This window comes from Apodemus sylvaticus, chromosome 11 (genome assembly GCF_947179515.1).
Source record: "Apodemus sylvaticus chromosome 11, mApoSyl1.1, whole genome shotgun sequence".
Lineage (NCBI taxonomy): Eukaryota > Metazoa > Chordata > Mammalia > Rodentia > Muridae > Apodemus > Apodemus sylvaticus.
The window spans coordinates 33,969,663-33,990,362 of NC_067482.1; the positions used below are offsets into that span (position 1 = coordinate 33,969,663).

Consider the following 20,700-nt stretch of genomic DNA (forward strand, 5'->3'; position numbering starts at 1 on the left):
CTGTGACTTAAGAGCTACTTTCTTAATATTTTATATAGGTGGTCTAAATTGATTTTTAGAATGTATTATTATTGTATGTGTGTGTATGATGTGGGTGAGACATATATGATATCGTACGTATGATAGCATGAGTACTTAGGTCAAAGGACGACCCTGTATAGCCAGTCCTCTCTCCCTTTATGTGGGATCTGGATCCTGACTCGGGTCACCAAACTTGTGTGACAAATTAGTGCCCTTACCAGATAAGCCATCTGGCCATCCTCTAAGATGATCTTTTTATTAACTTCTCTGTAATACTGAGGACAGATACATCCTGCTAATCAAAGCATGTGGCCCCCTTCTTGGTGGGAGAAGTGGGCTTGTTCCTGAAACCTCAGTGCCATGAACAGCTTTGTATGTGCGCGTGCCGCCGCCTATCAGTCAGTTTTGTCAGCCCGGATCTTACAATGCTAAAAGACTCTTTCTGTTCTGGGTAGGATCCAAATGAAGATACAGAATGGAATGAAATTTTAAGGGATTTTGGCATTCTTCCTCCAAAAGAAGAACCAAAAGATGAAATTGAAGAGATGGTGTTGCGCTTACAGCAGGAGGCAATGGGTGTGTGTGGATCTGGTGGGCTGCATGCAGGGGCTGTGCACTGAGGGCGGTAAATATATATTTCATGAAACACAGGCAAGGGAATTAGATATCATTTGATACAAATGCTGCCCATCCACTCAAAATGAGGAGATTACCACCTAAAATGGCTGATTTGCATGTTGAAAGGCACATGCCAATTAATAAAGTGCAGAGATGGGCTGTGAAACGCAGTGACATCTTTCTATCATGTCCCTCTGCTTTGGGACCACCTTTTCTCCAAGCATTCTGTATGATATCTTATTCCTCAATCCTTCCATGCACTTGGGGGAACCTAAATTTATGGGATTGAATTGATTTCCCATCTACTCTCAAAAGTATCCTTCCAGTCCTGTGGACTTTGAGGGAATCCAAAAGTGCTACCATTACAGTCTGTGTAATGTGTAACCATGTTCTTCTGGCTGTTGCTACAGGTTTGCCAAAGGTTCTGTTGATCTCCATCACTGACACTGACTGTTTGTGGTTTGGGGTTTTTTGTTTGTTTGTTTTGTTTTGTTTCCTAGATGTTGGTTGTAAAGTAAAAACAGTATTTGGACAATTTGGTTACCTAAGATTTCTGTTTTAGTTAAGCCATATGAGAAGATGACGCTTGCACAGCTGAAAGAAGCAGAAGATGAATTTGATGAAGAAGACATAAAAGCTATTGAAATATATAGGTACGGCATTGCGACACTGCGGGGTCTTTACATGAGAACATGGCTGACAGACAGGCTTACGAAGAATCTGCTGTCTGCCATAACTTGCTTTTCTCTTGCTACTTTGATGATTCTGCCTTTGACCGCTGGGTTAGCACGTGGAGATCTTTGGGTTCACCCTACCCGAAGCGTATCTGATGTACTGAATTTTGAACTTGCATCTTTAATCACATTTGGGAAGCTGTCAGCCAATAGTTCTGAAAACACGAGACTCTGTGTGTGTCTGCTGCTTTGGGGACTCCCACAATATTAGGTTGATCTGCTGGACACAGGCCCACAGGCCCTTGGGGCTGTGTTCACTCTTCATTCTCCTTTTAAATCAGTGATTATGGGTTAATAATAGCAATAGTCCTACCTTGTGGCTTTCTGTTTCTTTCTTTTGGTTGCTTAAATTTGTGAAACCCTCTAGTGTGTTTTTCATTTTAGTAAATTTTCTTTAATTTCCCTAGAGGATTGTTACCTGCAGCATTTGTAATATGAAATGTGTAGGAAATTTTTTTCTTCTCATGGCCTCAGATATTTGACCATCTGGTCTCCCTTTGGTGATGCTGTCTGGGGAAGTAGTGAAGTCTTGCTGGGGAACTGCATTACTGTGGGTAGGCTTTGAGAGTCCTAGTCCTGCCCTGCCTCCAGGGCTCTCTGTGTTTTGCACTTGTGGGTGAGGATGTGAGCTCTCAGCTTCCTGCTCTGGCTATTATGCCTGTGCTGCTGTACCTCGTCACCAGACCGCACTCTGAACCCTCTGGAACCACAGCTCCAAATAAGCCTTTCCTCTTCTCAGTTGCCTTGGCAGCTACAATAGCTACCAAACAGATGAACTTTGAAAATATAAGTGAAGGAATCAAGTCAGAAAAAAGGGCTGTATAAATAAATACAAAGGAAATTATTAGATACCAGCTCTTGATACAAATAGGAGGGAACTGTAAATGGATACAGGATTTATTTGTGCCGATCAAAAAGCTAATTGGGACTGGAGAGGTGGCTCAGTGGTCAAGAATACTGGTTAATCTTCCAGAGGACCTGGTTTCCTAGCATGCACACGGAGGCTCACAACCATCTCCAGTTTTAGAAGCTCTGACCCCTTCTTCTGTCTTCCATTGGCAGCAAGCACTCAAGTGATACACACACAGATAGACATTTAGCAGAACACCCATACACATAAATAAAAATAGATTTTAAAGATGTTTTGAGTTATAGCATGGTGATGGTCTCACAACTGTTTTGTTTTTGTTTTTCGAGACAGGGTTTTTCTGTGTAGCTATGGCTGTCCTGGAACTCAGATCCATCTGCCTCCTCCCTTCAAGTGCTGAGATTAAAGCTGTGCTGGACTATACCTTCACTTTTTAGTTCATCTCCTGCAGCTCTCTTGGGCAGCTCTTTCCCAGGCAGTGACTGTGGCCTGGACACTTCATAAGGGCTACATCACCTTAGAATCCTGTAGTGCCTTCTGTGTGAATCAGGGATCTGTGTGGACACTGCCCAGGACACCTGAGGTCTGAGTACCAGAGATGGATACCTTGTGTTCATTCCTCTCTCGTTGGTTACAATGTAGCCTCACAAACAGGTTTGCAAGTATAGTCTTCCTGCAAAAGAGGAACTACAATGATACTTAGACTCTTAACAAAGCCCAGGGGTAAGATAAAGAAGTGACAAATATCTTATTCGAGAAATTAGGGACAAAAATGCCACTTGGAAGGTAGCCAGCTATGAAATAGCAAGTGAATTAAACCCTGAGGTTCCTATAGCTAAAAGGAAGAATAAAAGTCTAAATGTGCCAGTGAACATATCTGCAGTATATGTTTGTGACAAATACACTAAACTGTCTTCTTTGATGTGTCTTCCTCTTTCTCTTGATGCATGTTACAGTAGCGCAGGAGCTAGAAGCTAAAACTAAAGCATTTCTCAGAGTTTACTGCAGCAAAGGTAACAAATGTGTTTCAGTTCTGCTAACACATAGGATATTTGAGCCCAGAGCTATATTAAATGGAGAAAAATAAATACATAAATAAACAAGTCTAAAGCATCCATTTAAGTGGACCTAGAATTTGCGTCATTCTCATCGTCCTCTTGTTGCTAGGGAGCCTGGTCCCTGGTGCCAGCAGTTGTCATTGTGCCTCAGAGTCTCAGAGTAATGTGATACTTGGGCCAACAATTGGAATCTAGATTCCCCAGTTTCTGGATTGCAGCAAAGAAAGCCTTGGCAGACCAGTTCTGCAGTGTTGTTCTGGGAGTCATTCCTGGTTGGCCAGCCCAGGGCCGCCGCCTCCTCAGCAAGTTTGCAAAGTGCTTTATTTCCCAGGTTAAGTTCCTTTCTGCTTAAAATAGCTAGGGCTTTCTGTCTATGTAGCAAATCACAATTGATTTGATTGTTAAGTACAAAATGCAGGGCACTGAACAGCATATGTCTTTCTGATGGCAGACTAACGCACCCATGTGTTAACCTTTCTAGTGAAAAAGCTGGGGAAAAGGAGGGGGGAGCGAGAAGATGATAGTCACACTAATAAAAAGGGACCTAGTAGCAGACCTAGCTGAGCATTGTCATTCTCTGTGGGTTACATTGTGTTTGGCTTCATTGTTACAAAGTGACTTTTCTTCTGGAGGCTTCTAACATGCAAAATGAGGCCAGTGTGTTCTGAAGCTTGCGCAGGAGGTTTTGTTTGCTTTAATACAAGTATGATCAGGAGGTGATTGCCACTGAACAGTTACCATTCTCAAGAAGGGCTGCACCATGGCGCATGGGGCCATAAAGGAAGCACCTGAACAGGTCAGGATCCAAAGCAGCTGGCAAGAAATCCCCAACACGGCCTCTGTTTAGTACCTGTGGGAACGGGCATGCAAGGCAGTAGTAAGCAGGCTTATGATTGGCCAGTTGAATTATTTAGGTGCGCTCTGGGTGAGATTTGTTAGTCTTCTGGTACTGGGTTCTAGAATGACTAGGGCAGGGAGCCTTGTAAGAAAGAAACAAAACAACTAGCACAGAAAGAACTTTGTGATTGACACCAGGCATGGTGGTACATGCCCTCAGTCCCAGAGACATGAGAGGCTAAGGTGGGAGGATTAAAGCCATGGAGTTTGAGACCAGTCTCAGTGACATAGCCAGACCTTGCCACAAAAAATAAAATAAAAAGCAACCAAGGGTGTGCTTTCTGAGCTGGCTGGCTGACATTTGAAGAAGGTGTTGCCTGGCAAGTGTTTGTTCTTTCTCTTGGAACCAGCATTCCCAGAAGGATTAGCAAAGTTCTAGTTCCAGAACATCAAGAATGCAGAAAATGAGGGCCAGGGAAATGGCTCAGTGGGTAGAGGTGTTTGCTGTCAATCCCTATGACCTGGGTTTGTTCCCTGGAGCCCATCTGCTGGAAGGAAAGGACCAACTCCTACAAGGTATTGTCTGATCTCCCTACATGTACAGTGGCATGCACACACACACATACATACATATACACATGCTAAAATGTAGCCACTTTTAAAAGAATACAGAAAATAAGAAGATGGAGTTATATGCAGAGAAACAAGAGGAAGTACCCAAGCAAACTTAAGTAGAAAAACTTAGAGGTGTATTGTAAACTACTTGAGGTTACTTAATAAATCCAAACAAGGCTTAATCATCACACTATGCAAATTTTGAGAGTGACTAACAATGGTTTAACGTTCTATATGGATGAATAAATAATGAAAGTTTAACAGTTCTCCATGTGCCACACACATGGCTGAGAAGTTACCATATTACATTTCTTACTGCTGTGATAATATCCCTGCCAAAGGCAACCTAAGGAAAGATAGGTGGTTGAGCATGTAGCAGTCAAGGTAGGGACATCCTGGCAGCAGGAACCTGAGGAAGTGGAGGCTCAGCTGGCTCCCTCCTCGGAGGCAGCCCAGCCCCCAGCCCCCGGACCCCAGCCCCCAGCCCCCAGCCCGTGGCTGCCAGCCCCCAGCCCGCAGCCCCCAGTCCGCGGCTCCCAGCCCCCAACCCCTCCATCCCCCCTCAGCCCCCCCAGCGCCCCTCCCCCCAGCACACATGGAGCAGACCTCCTACATTCAGGGCTGAGCTTCCCTCCTTACTCAGCCCTTTCTGGAAATGCTGCCCTCTCCCAGCAGATGTAGAGTGGTTCCTATTGCAGTCAGGTTGATGGTGAGGACATCCTGCTATGTCACTTAATACCCAGTGGTCCCATGTGACAGGGTATGAGTGGATTTTGTCATGCAAAGGTAGAGAAAATGGAAACTAAAGAATTTAAGTCACCCAAGTTTATACTATTATTGAAGGCTGGGACTGGCTTGTGTAGCCTGATGATAGAGGTTAGATTCGTAGTCACCTTCCTTTGCTGCCTCTACCTGTAATTTATTTTAATAACAATTCCAGATGTCCACAAAAGCTTTGGGCTACATAACAGCTTGCGAGTTTATTGGCATCTAACCGGGGATAATAATAATACTGATCTTATCAAGTTTTTGCAAGTACTAAATTAGTTAGTGTACTTAAAGTAGTGCCTGGTGACACCACAAACCCTCAACAATGTTACTGTTACTCAAAGTATTCACTGATAAAGTATTTTTTTTTTTTGGTACATAAGAATTTGCAAGGGGCTGGAGAGATGGCTCAGAGGTTGTGAGCACTAGCTGTTTTTCCAGAGGACTCAAGTTCAGCTCCTAGCACCCACATGACAGCTTACAAACATCTGTAATTCCAGTTCTTGGGGATCTAATGCACCCTTCTGGCCTTTGCAGACATGAATGCAGTGCACAGACATATATGCAGGCAAAATATTCATGTGCATAATACAAAAAAAATTTTGTAAAAAAAAAAAAGGAAAGTAGGAAGAAAAGATAAGAATAAAGAAAGCAAAGAAAAAGAATTTGCTGGCCCAATACCTAAATAACATACTGTTGTGGGATAAAATTTCTCCTGGAAAGATGGAGCGCACACATCTACTCACCCCAGATGGAGACCCCACAACAGAACAAAGTACCAAAGTCCAACAGTGAACCAATGAGTTTTACTTGGGCTACTTACAGGAGCAGAAATGACTCGAAGACAGTTGCATCACCAAGTCCTACCCCAGCATGGGTTCAACTCACAAAGCTGGGAACCTGGAGCGCACACACAGCCTGCAGGCAGCTCAGCAGGGTGGAGAGCCTCTCTCCCCGCATCGCATCGCATTGATGATCAGTTGATCTAAACTTCTTCCAGGCAGCTGAACCAGTCTGAGAGTCTTTGAGGCATTGCTTGCCTGAGTCTTCTTTGAAGTGTTTATTGCTTACTCTAGCTGTAAGGGGGCCTAGTGACTCTGGTCAATTTCAGAGACTTCCTGAAGCTATTTTTGAGTTTTGTTTAGTTTTTTGTTTGTTTTTTGTTTTTTTCACCTTCCAGCTTAAGGAGTTTCCCTGCAGGATGGAATGTTTCAATCTCCAAGAAGCTGTTACACAACACTTAGTCTTAAGTAAAAATAAGTTCAAAGTCAGTAGAACAGTTCTTAACAATTGTTATACATATAGTAGTGCCAATTCTCATACAAAAGGATGACTTTCTATACTCCTTAGGGACTAGTCAGTCATTCACAGTGTTGATAGGTATGTGCAGCACATTTGCTACTCTAAATTATTATTGGATACTGATTGACCACGAAAACATACACTTTGGGGAAGGAGAGATGGTTCAGTTGTTACAAATACTTACTGATGTTGCAGATGACCTGGGTTCAGTTCCTGGAACCCCTATCAGATGGCTCATAACTGCCTATAACTCCAATACAAGGGAATTAGAGGACTTTGGCCTCCTTAGGTACAAGCAAGCACCTGGAACACAAACTCACAAACAGATAGACAGACAGGCAGGCAGACACACACACACACACACACAAAGAGAGAGAATAAATACACAAAAAATAAAAGATTATAATACTTCTGTAACATTTTTGTTTTACTTAGAGAAAAGCGGTTACAGGAATGGAAAGCACTTAAGAAGAAACAAAAATTTGGGGAATTGAGAGAAATTTCTGGAAATCAGTATGTGAATGAAGTCACAAATGCAGAAAAAGACCTGTGGGTTGTAATTCATCTATACAGATCAAGGTAATTACAATTCTTCAGAATGCTGGTGCTGTGATCCTTTAACACCACTCCTAGCTTTAGGGTCTGTGATGAAGAATATCTAAGAAAAAGAAACACAGATACATTATAGAATTTTTATCTTTAGGGATTAAATTAAGTATGCTAAAATGTTTTCACTTCTAATCTGTAGAATGTCACATTTGTAAGAAAAATTATCACTGTTTGCTAATTAAAATGTGTCTATTTGGTTTTAAGATCTTTATGTGTCCACTCCTTCCCTGATTATCTGAGCTCAAACTCAAGCAAACACGGTTTTGAACTCCCTACCCTCCTTCCACCTCCCAGAGTCTGAGACTATGTGCAGCATCACATGCATTTTATGATGTACTGGGGGGCCACGCCCTGGACGCCATGCTTGTTAGGCAAGTCTTTGGAGAAGGGAGAGTGAGAACCCAGGAGAGACTCGCAAACTCAAGCCGAGGGGTGTGTAAGAAAGAGAAGATGTGTGTTTGGGGTGGAGGGTGGGGTCAGCTCCCACCTCATCTGCTCAAGCACACAGTGATAGACTAAGGAAGGGTCGGAGGGTGGGTGGAATAGGAGTTCTCTGATGGATGACGCAGGCAGCACTGGAAGGCTGGGATCCTGCTTTCAATCAGTTTTAAATTTTAGATGAGAAATCACTGTGGACACTGGGATTCGGGATGTGGAAGACTGTGGGTGACATGTTAGTGTCAGAAGAGTCAAAGAAGTGTGAGATGAGGAACCCAGGATGTTAACCCAATCAGTGACAAGTGTCGGGCCCTTGCATTTCAGCCCAGGACTACCACAGATTCCCTATACATGTCTTGGTTTTTGTCTGTGTTTCTATGGTCTTTCATCCAGGAACTGGCTCAAAGTGCTGCTAAATGGAACATAGTTTACCTGGATTAGGTACTAGACTCCCATGGTGCTGGCATCATTCCCAGGCAATAGTGGAATTTCCAGTAAAAACCAGAGGACTCTAATACAGTCCATCTTTGTAAAAAGTCACAGCACCGGGGGGTGGGGGTGGGGGGGTGGCGGGGGGGGGGGGGGGGACACACCTTTTATCCCAGCACTTGGGAGGCAGAGGCAGGTGGATTTCTGAGTTCAAGGCCAGCCTGGTCTACAGAGTGAGTTCCAGGACAGCCAGGGCTACACAGAGAAACCCTGTCTCAAACCCCCCCCCCAAAAAAGTCACAGCACAGGGCACAAATATGCTTTTATATAAAAAGTAAAGGAATATATTGTGCAAATGAGAGGTTTTATTCATTTTACTAGCCTAAGAGGAGTGGTCTGTGTTTGAAGTATACTGTGTCTATTCTCTCTTTAGTGTCCCAATGTGCTTGATGGTTAACCAGCATCTGAGCATCCTAGCAAGAAAGTTTCCAGAAACCAAATTTGTTAAAGCCATCGTGAATAGCTGCATCGAACACTACCATGACAACTGCTTACCAACAATTTTTGTTTATAAAAATGGTCAGATAGAAGGCAAATTCATTGGAGTTATAGAATGTGGAGGGATAAATCTCAAGCTAGAAGGTAATAATGTTTGTTTTTAAATGTTTACAAAACTAACAAATGAAAACTTATCTAGATGAACAAGTATGAAAGTTTATTTCTTTGAAATGAAGTTTCCCCCCTTAATTTTCTTCTCTAAAATTTATACAATTATTTTAGTGTGTATGAGAGTTTGCCTAAAGCATTTTTGTGTCCCTGTATCAGTGAGTATACCCAGGGTCCACAGAAGCCAGAAACAGATACTGCAGTCGCTAGAACTGGAGTTATAGTGACCCACAATCTGCCATGTGGGTGCTGGAATCTGTCTCTCCAGCCTCCATTCAATTCCCTTGTTAAATCTCTCCAGGGCAGCTGTCCTCTTATGCCGATAATATCATAGAATCTTTCACTTAAAATTCTTAATGGTGTCTGTCTAAAATAACTTTAAAGTGTAAATCATCCAGCACAGAATGCAGTCCATCTCGGCACCTCTTTCTCAGTTCTGTGTAATGTCTGCTTTGGCCAGGTGGGGCTTGTCACTACAGACCTCAGACGGCCCTTTGTGCTCACACTGTCTCCAAGAGTCTTGCCTTTTACCTACATTCCTCATCTTTATCCTCCTGGTCTAAGTCCTGGTCCTAAGGATCTCCTCATTTCCATCTATACCCTGACTCGCTCTTCCTCTTCTCTGTGGGCTTTCTTCCATGTGTGTTTTCCATGCCACCTGTTCAGATCAAACCTATTCAGATTTGTTGATAATTCCCTATGAATCTTCATGTCTGGAACAGGTGCAGAAAAACAGTTTTCTTCCCATTTCTTTCTTTCCTATAGCATACAGCACAGGAGTTTATTTTTTTTTAACCTTTTTCTTCCTCCTAAAGTCATTCCTTTGTCTTTTTCATGCCTGGATACTGAAGATGAAACCTTCACATTGTGTGTTGCTGTAACTTTCATCCATTGTCACAATTCTTATCATCTTGTATAATGAAACTCTGGGCCCATTAAATAGGAACCTTTCATTTTATCTTCCCTCCCTGTCTTAGGGTTTTACTGCTGTGAACAGACCTTATGACCAAGGCAACTTTTATAAGGACAACATTTAATTGGGGCTGGCTTACAGGTTCATAAGTTCAGTCCATTATCATTAAGGTGGGAACATAGCAGCATCCAGGCAGGCATGGTGCAGGAGGAGCTGAGAGTTCTACATCTTCATGTGAAGGCTCCTAGAAGACTGGCTTCCAGGCAACTAGGATGAGGGTCTTAAAGCCCACGCCCACAGTGACACACCTACTCCAACAGGGCCACACCACCAAATAGTGCTACTCCATGGGCCAAACATATTCAAACCACCACACTCCCATTCCTGGGAGCCAATCTACTTTTTGTCTTTATGAAGCTGATGATGTGAGACACATCATATGAGTCGGACAATACTGGGTTTTCCTCCTGTGCCTGCTTATAAGCATTGCTCAACACACTGTTGTCAAGGCTCATCCCTTACCTTTTTTAGGTCTGAACAACGTCCCAATGTCTTCCTAGGCCACATTGCAGGTATACATCCTTCATCGATGGATTCTTACATTGTATTTACACTTTGATTGTTGTAAATCATGCTGCTAAAGCATGGATATATAGATTATATGTTCAATAATTTTGTAAATAAATATTGCTAGGTCATCATATGGTTATTCTATATGTATGTTTTGAGGAACTGAATCATTTCCTTATTCTTTAGCCATAATGTATATGTGACCGTACATGTGTATATTTAGCACTCACACTCACACACACACACAAACACACACACACTCACACACACAGAAATGTAGGGATTGGTTATATTATAAATTTGAAACTATTCCGTAAATGGCAGTATATCATTCTGAAACTTAATTTTTAAAACTCAATTATAGTTTTGTAAACTTCTTCCTTTCATACCTTAATAACTTTGAATCTTGTCCTCTTCTCCTTTAATACACCTTATGTGTTTGTCACTTCCTTTCTGAGAAGATGTGAGCTGTCATTTTCTAATGACAATTCTTCTGTAACTATCTTTGAGCCCATCAGTGAAAAGTCTCTTTTTGACTTTCTCACTTTTCAACTGTTCTAGGAAGGTGTCTGGGGTGGTGTTGACAGTCTACTTGCTAAAAGTTAGTATCAACTGAGAGCTGGACTTTGGCTATGTCTCTGATGGGATTGCTTTTATTATGTTAATTCAAAGGGAAGGAGGGAGGGAGGGAGGGAGGGAGGGAGGGACCCATCTACTGTGGGTGGTACCATTCTCTAGGCAGAGGATGCCTGAGTGTCTAAGAGTGGAGAAAGCCAGCTGAGCCTGTATGCATATATTTATTGACTGCTCGCCCCTAATTTCAGACATAATGGACTAAAACCTGGAACTGTAGGCTAAATAGACCCTTTCTCCCCTAAATTTCTTTTATCAGAGTATTTTATCACAACAGGAATAGAAACAAAGGCTCTGCCAATGATTGTATTGATTTCTCCCTTTATTGGCTCTGTATGGGAGTTCTTGTTAACCCATACATGTATCAGGACTTAAAATTGTTATGCTGGTATGACTTTGTCAAGCTGATGGATATACAGTGTTATTTTTTTTGTTATTGGCAATATTAGGGATTGAACTCAGGGCCTTGTGCTTACTAGACAGGTGATCTACCTCTGAGTTATAATGTCAGTGCAAAAATGATCCTGTTCCATTTAAATTTGGAATAGTAGTAGGGCTAAGCATTCTTTAGTAGGTGTTGGTCATTCTCTTCTTTATGCTTTGTCTTTTTCAGTTGAGTTACAGAAGTGTGTGGTCTTCTGCCCACTGCTTTCACAGCATCAGTCACAGGCTCTCGGGAGCTTACCACTTCAGATTTCTTTTCTTTAAGTGTATGTATTTCTCTGTGGTATTTATGATTGAGCCCAAGCTCTTTATCACTGAGTTACACTTCCAGGTCAACATTGTTCCCACCCCCCACCCCCACCCCATACAAAGTCTGGCTTCAGATTCTTAGGCTCAAACAGTCTTTCCTTTGCTTCTCAAACAGTTAAGGTTCTAGGCAGGCATACCTGGGTCTAGGTATACATTTTAATTGTTAGGCAAAAGTTATATTAGCATAGCGAAATGTATTGATCTTTTTAGATTATACTTACCATGTTTCCCTTTAAAAACCATTATATTTCCCTATAAAACCCTATATTTTCTTTTAATACCTTTATTTTTAGCTTAGGTCATAAATAACATTGTAATGAAGTATTAAAAAGATTTTATTCTGTTGCCCCAGTGCCATTTACTGAGATTTCATTTTTGTTTTTAAATATATGTTTGAACTGTAAAGTATGTATAATATGAACTTTTACTGCCTTAATCATCTTTTTCAACCTATTCTATACATTTCTTTTGAGAAGGGAATCTCACCCAAATTGGCCTTGAACTTGTGATCCTTCGTCTTTAGCATTCCTAGTAGTGAAGTATAGATGTGCTGCCCTGCCTTGCAGGTTCTTTCCTTCTTGAGGCTCAATAATACATTTTACTTATACAATGCTCTATAGACAGACCATTAGGTTCCTTTTGTCTTTGATCTGCTATTAATGCTGCTACCATGTACTGAGCACAGACGCAGCTGACCCCTGCTGCCCTTCCTGTCTCCACTCTCTGCTGATACCCAGAGCTGTGATTTACAGATCACACAGGAAGGAATTCTACCTTAAGTTTGTTGTTGTTGTTTTAGAAATTGCCGCACAGTTTCCCACAGCAGCTGTAGCATGTGACTACACTCCACTTGATGCTGTACAAGGCTCTCAGGTCCTCAAGATCTCTAGGATCCTATCAACACTGGCTGATTTTGGTTTTTGAAAATAGCCATCCTGGGGCATGGAATGAGGTGTTTTCTGTTTCTGCTCTAATTCTTAAATGCCTCAATTTATTTCTGAGATCCCTGCTCTGTTCACTAGGGTTTTTGTTTTGTTTTGCTTTGTTTTTGTCTATCCTTGTATGAATAGAACACTGACCTTACTGTTGCTTCATAGGAATGTAACTATTTCTCATAAAGAAGAATCTCATATAATTTATAATCTAGATCTGTCTAAAATCATAGCCATTAGAATATTCATAGATTAGCTGTTAAAGTATTAAGTGAAAAACCATGTGTTTGTTAGAATATTTATAGATTAGCTGTTCCCATTTTGGTATTTTGTTTAAAATATATTTCAGTTTTCTTTACAAACATTCTGCTTGTACAGAATTTAGTTAACAAACATAAGAGAATGATAGCTTTCCATGGATAGGCATTTAGAGACATCACATTGATTATTTTTTGTTATTGATAGATCTATTTTGGTAATTTATATTTTCCTCAAAGGATTCTCCTATTAACAGCCTTCCTCGTTTTTTCAGATGTATTGGTCTATGTCTCTTCCCAATAGGCCAATTTTGTTTAAGTATTGGATGTTAAAATTTATGAATCACTCAGCTATCTGCGCCTGCACTGGGCCTTGGTTTTGTGAGGGATTTTACTTTGTTTGACCGTTGGATGCCCAGGGAATGATGGCATCTTGTCGGTTTGGTCATGACACATGGAAATTCAGTTACTTGGTTTCTTCCTTATCCTGTAAGCACACAGCTACTCACTGTTCAGAAGATCCCATTCTGACTTCCTAGTCCTCTCTATTGCTTTCGCCTTGCTAACTTTACCAAATTCTGCTATTGTATTTCTTCTTTATGCTTCTCCTCAAGTTTACACCATTTTCTTCCCCTTCCCTTTTCTCTCTCTCTGCTCTTCTGCTTTTTTATGTGCTGGGGCTGGAACTTGTGGCAATCCTCCTGTTTCAGCTTCTTATATGATGGGATTACAGCATGATCCAGCAACCTTGGATTATTAGTTTCTTGGTGTACACTTTGACCTTCTTATTTTCAGTCATTTTAAGCTGAACGCTCTCCCTGTTTCCCTGCTAAGGACAACCTTGCCCCATGTAATTCTATAGTATAACACTGTCGTTCAGTTTAAGTGTATTTTCAATTCCACATTACTTTTTTTTTTTAACATTTATCGTGTGTGTGTGTGTGTGTGTGTGTGTGTGTGTGTATGTGTGCTTGTGTGCGTGTGCATGTGTGTGTGGCCATAGGCTAACTTTCAGAAGTCAGTTTTCTTCCTTCACTGTGTGTTTCTTAGGGATCAACCTCGGGTTTTCTGTCAGACTTGGTGGCAAGCACCTTTACCTGATGAGCCATCTCACCAGCCTCAATTTCCATTCTAATTTTACACTTGATCTCGGCCAAAAGGCCGAGAAGTGATCCCATGCTAATTTTAACAAGGTCAACTTCTGTTTCAATTTTTCCAAGATTTTCATCCAGTTTAATGATAGGTTTTTATCTATTGTAGAACTTGAATGGAAACTATCAGAAGTTGGAGCAATACAGACTGACTTGGAAGAAAACCCCAAAAAGGGCATTGCAGATATGATGGAATCTTCCATTAGAAGCATCTCCATTTATGACAGTGATAGCTCCGGCAGTGACGCCGAGGCCAAGTAGAACCAGTTAATAAATAGCTTTACAGTATGTGTATTGAATGCTTTATTTCCTGTTGACTTTATAAGATACAAAGGAATGGACATTATTTTCATTCTTATGTAAGAATTATAGCCTGCATCTTAATTGAAAAATTTTCAGGTAGTTAAGAATACTGTCTCTTGCAAATATGAGTATTTACTCCTTAATATTTTGTGACTTATTTTTTTCTGACAAAAATGTTGGACAAAACCTGGCAAATATTTTAAGTCCTCTGTTTTGCCTAATCACTTCCAAAAAGACACAAGGAAGGAAATAAATGTGGCTTCATAAATTAAATGAAGACATTCTGTATGTGTGCACCCATGTGTGTAGAGGTGTGCTTGCCTGGGAACGCACATGTGGAGGTCAGAGGTCAGTCTTGGGTGTCTTGTTCAACTGCCCTCTACCTCTGAGCTAGGGCCTCTCCTAGAAGAGCCGGACTGCCCGTTCCCTCACTCGGTGCTTGCACTAGGCTTCCCAGAGCTGGCTTCACAGGCACACCACGCCCAGCTGTGACGTGGGTGCTGAGCTTCTGGACTACTGCGCTCATCTTTGCAGTTTACCCGGGAATCATCTCTACAGACCCTACATTGATATATTTCAAGTCTGTCTTCTAGGAAAATAGTATCAACTAGTTAACGTCATTCAATTCCTGAATTCTTGTTCAGAATACAAACAACTGTGGGACAAAAGAAAGAGCCTCATTGTAGTGAAGTCATGATGCAACTCTTGGGCTACTCACCCAGCTAAACATGGGCATTAGTTTTCCTCCAAAGTGGAACCAAGTGTAAAACATCTTCATAATATAATCTTTTCCTTTTATTTTAAATTTTATTTATTTTATGTGTATGGGTATTTTGTTTGCTTGTTACTCTGCATATCAGCTATGCCTGGTGCTCGAGGAGCCCAGAATAAATTCCCTGCAACTGGACTTACAGACAGGCGTGAGCTGCCAGGAGATACCCGAGAACTGAATCCAGGTCCTCTGGAAGAGCAGTCAGTGATCTTACCTGAACCATTCCTCTCCTCTCCTCTCCTCTCCTCTCCTCTCCTCTCCTCTCCTCTCCTCTCCTCTCCTCTCCTCTCCTCTCCTCTCCTCTCCTCTCCTCTCTTCTCCTCTCCCTTCCCCTCCCCCTCCCCTCTCCCTTACCCTCCTCTCCCCTCTCCTCTCCCTTCCCCTCCTCTCCCCTCCCTTCTCCACTCCTCTCCTCCCCTCCCCTTTCCACTCCTCTCCTCCCCTCCCTTTTCCTCTCCCCTCCCCTCCCTTTTCCATTCCTCTCCCCTCCCCTCCCCTCCCCTCCCTTTTCCACTCCTCTCCCCTCCCCTCTCCACTCCTCTCCTCCTCTCCCCTCCCTTTTCTTCTCTCCTTCCCTCACTTTTCCACTCCTCTCCTCTCCCCTCCCCTCCCCTCCACTCCCCTCCCCTCCACTCCCCTCTCCTCTCCTCCCCTCCCTCCCTTTTCTTCTCTCCTTCCCTCACTTTTCCACTCCTCTCCTCTCCCCTCCCCTTCACTCCCCTCCCCTCCCCTCCCCTCCACTCCCCTTTCCTCTCCTCCCCTCCCCTCCCTTTTCCTCTCCCCTCCCCTTTCCTCCCCTCCCCTCCTCCCTCTCATAGCTGTCCACTTATTTTTAATGTTAAAATGAACAGGATAGCTAAAATAAAAGGTAAACTTTTCCTTCTTAACTCCGATCCACCAAAAGACAGTAGTAAAGGTTTATACACAGACACAGTTCTGAAGACTTAACATTTGTAAAAACCGTACACATGTCGTATATAAGAATAGGATGGTTGTGTGTGATTCTAGCCTCTTCCACAAGGTGTACACACATTGTTCTAGTAGGGACAATGCTTATTGTCACAGGCCTCTACTACTTTATAAAGGCATCTGTCATTTCATTAGAATATAGATAGATATTTGTAAGTCTGAGAAAACTGACATGTAATATTCTTCACTATGCTGAATGGTTTGATAGGGCAGAAACAACAGTTTCTAATTGCCAATACTTATTAATTGTGCCTTATAAAAGTGGACACTTTCTAACTCACTCTAGTATTTTTAACAATCCTTGACAAGTGCGTGCTATTGAAATCTCTTTCTCTACTTATAACATGGTATTAAAGTTTGCTCCTAGTGTTATTGTCATTTCCAGGAAACTCGTTAGAAATGCATAATCTCTGACCCTACCCAGACTCGCTGGGCTGAATGTTCACTTTAATGAGATGCCTAGGTGGCTGGCATGGGCTTTAACACCCCAGATGCATTATGCAGCAAATCCCTGAACCTGACTGCGTTCACCTCACCCCACACGGGTTATTAAATCTACCCAAGTTGAAATTCCAGTTTCAGCTCCAAGTCAGAATTGAATTCAAAGAACTCAGAAGATGGAACATGTTGCTTTAAGATAGGGTCTAGCTATGTAGCCAAGGCTATCCTCAAATTGTATTTTTTTAGCCTGTTCTTCCCTTTCTGGCTCTATCTCCATAGTAGTGGGACCTGGAAGTGGGACCTGGAGAAGAGGAATACATTTAGATTGCGTGAAGTTCATATTGCATTCAAGAACTTGTTTTTTAATGAGGCATGCTGAGTTCTCCTAGAAACTGGGTCAGCTTCCCATGGCATAGTCCATTGCTCAACATGGACAGAGATTAGGTTTAGCCCTGCTGATCTCTTAGTCCACCTACCCCCGACCCCCTACCCCCAAGAAGCTAGTCTTCTTGCTGTTTAAATTTCCTTTTTCTGTGTCAGATGATTCCAGCTCAGAAAGTACTTTCAGTCAGTCAAATCATGAGAAATATTACATCCTCACCATGTCAAGTGATGGGAAAGTGTGCTTTGATTTAGTTCCATGCACCCCTATCCAGCAGTGTCTCGTCGAGTCTTTCTTCCTGTTTGGTAAGTACTGGGTGATACTGACAAATCTGCCCATGGATGGCATTATCGTCTCCCTTTAGATTCTAAAGGTGTTTAGAGACACCGTCCATTTCTCTAGCTGATGCTACTGAAGCCATGGTCACTTCACATGAAATGGGGGAAAGGGGGGAGGAAAAGAACAGTACCCAAGAAGATATGACGCCAGAGATACAGAGATAGGAGAACACAAGTTCGAAGCCAGCCTGGGCTACATATTGAGACTTGTCTCAGGTCGAGAGCCAAAAACTGGAGATGTAGTTCAGGAATGGAGTGCTTTGATCCTTAGTGAGCACACACACACACACACACACACACACACACAGGAAGAGGAGGAGGTTGTTTCTGGCGTCACACATTGGTAGTTATTTCGAAGGTGAGACACTTGGTGCTCTGTGCTCCCTGCTTTGGACTGCACTCCGCACCATCTACTGGTGGGGTCGCCCTCTTTTACAGTGTTACACATATTGCACAGGCAGTGGCTTTCTCAACAGTCTGACATATTCTTACAATGACATCTATTCTAGTGTTATACACTCCTACACAACTGGTAGATCTCTGTATTCAGAGTGACACACATTCTTAGATAGGCAGTACCTTTATTATAGTCACACGTTCATATACAGAGTTGTTTTACCTATACTAGTGTTCCACATTCTTGTGGACCCTGTTAGGACAACAGTCCTGGTCACATGATCTTCCCCAATGAAGTCTAGTTCATCCCTCCTTCATGATTTTATATAAATCTAAAGCTACTGCTTGACAATCTTCCTCCAATCACAGTTGTGGATATAAACCTCTTCCTAGCAGGTTTTACCTCTAATCTCATTCACTTGGTCAATTAGTCACCTCAGGTATTGAAATAAATGCCGTAAGCAAATAGTAAATAAAATAGTGTATCATCTGATAGTAGGGGAAATGGTTAAAAACACAGAACATTGAACAAATATATGCAAGATCTTTTGACACTTGAAAGTCGAGGAGGCAGGCTTAAGAACAGGTACAGGAGCACTGGGTAAAGGTTCACAGCATGCCTCTGCCTGATGTAGGCAGAGGTTAGCAAGGGATTGGAAAGATGTTTCTGGAATGTCACAGGACTCAATGGCAGGCTGTGAGGTTGGAGGGCAGGCATGGGGTGGATCAAACAAGGCATTGTGGCCATGATTGAGCCCTCGGATGAACTGAAAATGTGAGTTTTAGAAGGAACACCATAACTGCTCTCACACGTCCTTTTTTTAAAAGACGGGGTCCTGCTAGAATTACAAGTGTACACCACTATTAACCACTCACAATAGCAAAATATTCTTGTTTTAAGGGGCATACTTGAGATATGGGTAAATCTGTTGACTTTCAGTGTCCCTCAGCTTAAGGTAATTACTAACATTTTAAGCCTATACTTTTGACTATGAATTCCTTAATGCTACATACATTACTGAAATTCCCTCTATTTTAAAAGGACCAGAAAGAATCTGAATAATAGAGCCATGGAATTGTAAAAACCTTGGCAGTACTATTTTGCATGTCTGGATCTTCCAACTCAAATAGAAATACAATAAAACCAGGAGTGTTTGCTGTGACACTGTGTCCTCCACAACTGTCAGAGAAGCCCCACCCATGAAGTCTCAACAGTATGGCTAAGTAAGGCAAGACACCAAGGAGACACGCTAACGTGGAAGGGTAAACCTTTGATGCAAAACTGCAGGCAACTGAGGAATGCTAAAACTGGGGGAAAGTCTTCCCCAGAGAAGAGCCCTTAAATTGGTTATCCAGTATGACATTATACAAACTAAGTGGGTTGTGTGTAGTATTTGGGAATACACATGCGCCAGTTAGAGAAATAGAAGCCGCGAGTTTGGGGGGAGAGCAAGGTGAATGACTGAGAAGGACTGGAGGGAGGAAAGGGAAGGGGGCAATGATGTAATCATATTTTAATTTCAAAACTGAAAGTGGCCAATGCTTGAGATGGGATTTACAGAGCAGGTAGTATCCTTACCCAGCGCCTCTCAACTGCCCTATGAACTGAGACTATTATCTGCAGTTTATATTTGTTTTTTACAGATGAATAAGTTGAAGTTACATCATTTTACAGATGAATAGCTTGATGAAAAGACAGTTGAAAAGAGAACCGGAAACACTTAGTTTGAATGACAGCAAGGCACACAGAGTTTAAGGCAGTGGTTTAGAACTGGGAACCTAGATTCAGGATTTATGAAACTATGAGGCAAAATTTTTATTTGCTGGAAACATAGTGTTGAAGTTCGGAAGTGAAAAACAAAAAAAACCTTTTTATTAATGGGGGAAAAGTTGTAAACTGGACCGTGGGAAATAGTCCAACAGTGACAGAGGACTGAGCAGAAAATCAAGGGATTATCAACAGGTCTTGGTAAATAATTAAACAGAGAATGTGAGGGAGGGAGGAGTCACAGGTGACTAAGAGGACAATGAAACCATTAAAGGGAGCAAAGGTCATTTTGAAGAAATGCATATATGTGTGTGTGTGTGTGTGTGTGTGTATACTAGAGGAGCTATAACAGAAAAAGAGACTAAATAAAACCAAAAGATTCGACCCAGGAAAAGCATTCAAATTCATTTGGCTGCAACCTATTTACCAGCCTTATTAACCTTACCTCACGCCCTCTTTTTTACTACCTACCAGTGATCAAGACGCTTACTTGTAGGTGGCAGAAAAGCTCTTATTGGTTTTAAGCAATAAAACAAACACATTCAGGAATTTATTGATTACTTTAACTGAAATTTCCAAAGGAATCTAGCCCATATCGATTTCAGCGCTCATGCATTTGGGCTACATCACCATGTTTTAATCTGTTTTCTGCTCTCATTAGTCACACAAGAAAAGATTTTTTTTTTTTTTCCAGAATCAAGTTCATTGGAAAACAGTCTTCTTGGCAGTGATTGCCATCCTGAGACAGACAACCTAAGGTTTCCTCCTCCACAGTGTCCTGCCTGGACCACAAGGACTGAGTGGAGAATGGGTAAGTTCAAAGGACATGAACCCGAGAAGCAGATGCATTAAGAGCCTTTCGATGGCGAAACGGAACAAAGATTGCCAAGGAAAAGTTCTCCAGACAGGGTTCTGGCTACATAGGCAGGAATAGCCAGAAATTTGAGATTTCTCCTTCCTCCGAGTTCACATTGCTGAGGAGAACACAGCTAATTTCCCTAGTTTTGAAGTTTTTTTTTTTTCTGAAAATACACCAAGAATTTAATTCCTACTGAGACAGACATTACCTTGGAGAGAGGATTTTTTTGGAGCTAACGAGTATAGGTTCATTTATTGCCTTCTGTTTGCTGTGCGAGTTGATTTTTAAAAGAAAATTGCA

The 20,700-nt window shown here is 42.0% G+C and overlaps 1 protein-coding gene across 1 annotated transcript; it reads left to right on the forward strand.

Annotated features, from left to right (window-relative positions):
• Nucleotides 1–482: 482 nt before the first annotated feature.
• Pdcl2 (phosducin like 2) lies at nt 483–14,433 on the forward strand. Its single transcript, XM_052199553.1, has 5 exons — nt 483–597; nt 1,202–1,292; nt 7,257–7,400; nt 8,731–8,939; nt 14,282–14,433. The coding sequence occupies exons 1-5, from the start codon at nt 567–569 to the stop codon at nt 14,431–14,433; spliced, it is 627 nt and encodes a 208-aa protein (XP_052055513.1). The 5' UTR covers nt 483–566.
• The last annotated feature ends 6,267 nt before the right edge of the window (nt 14,434–20,700 follow it).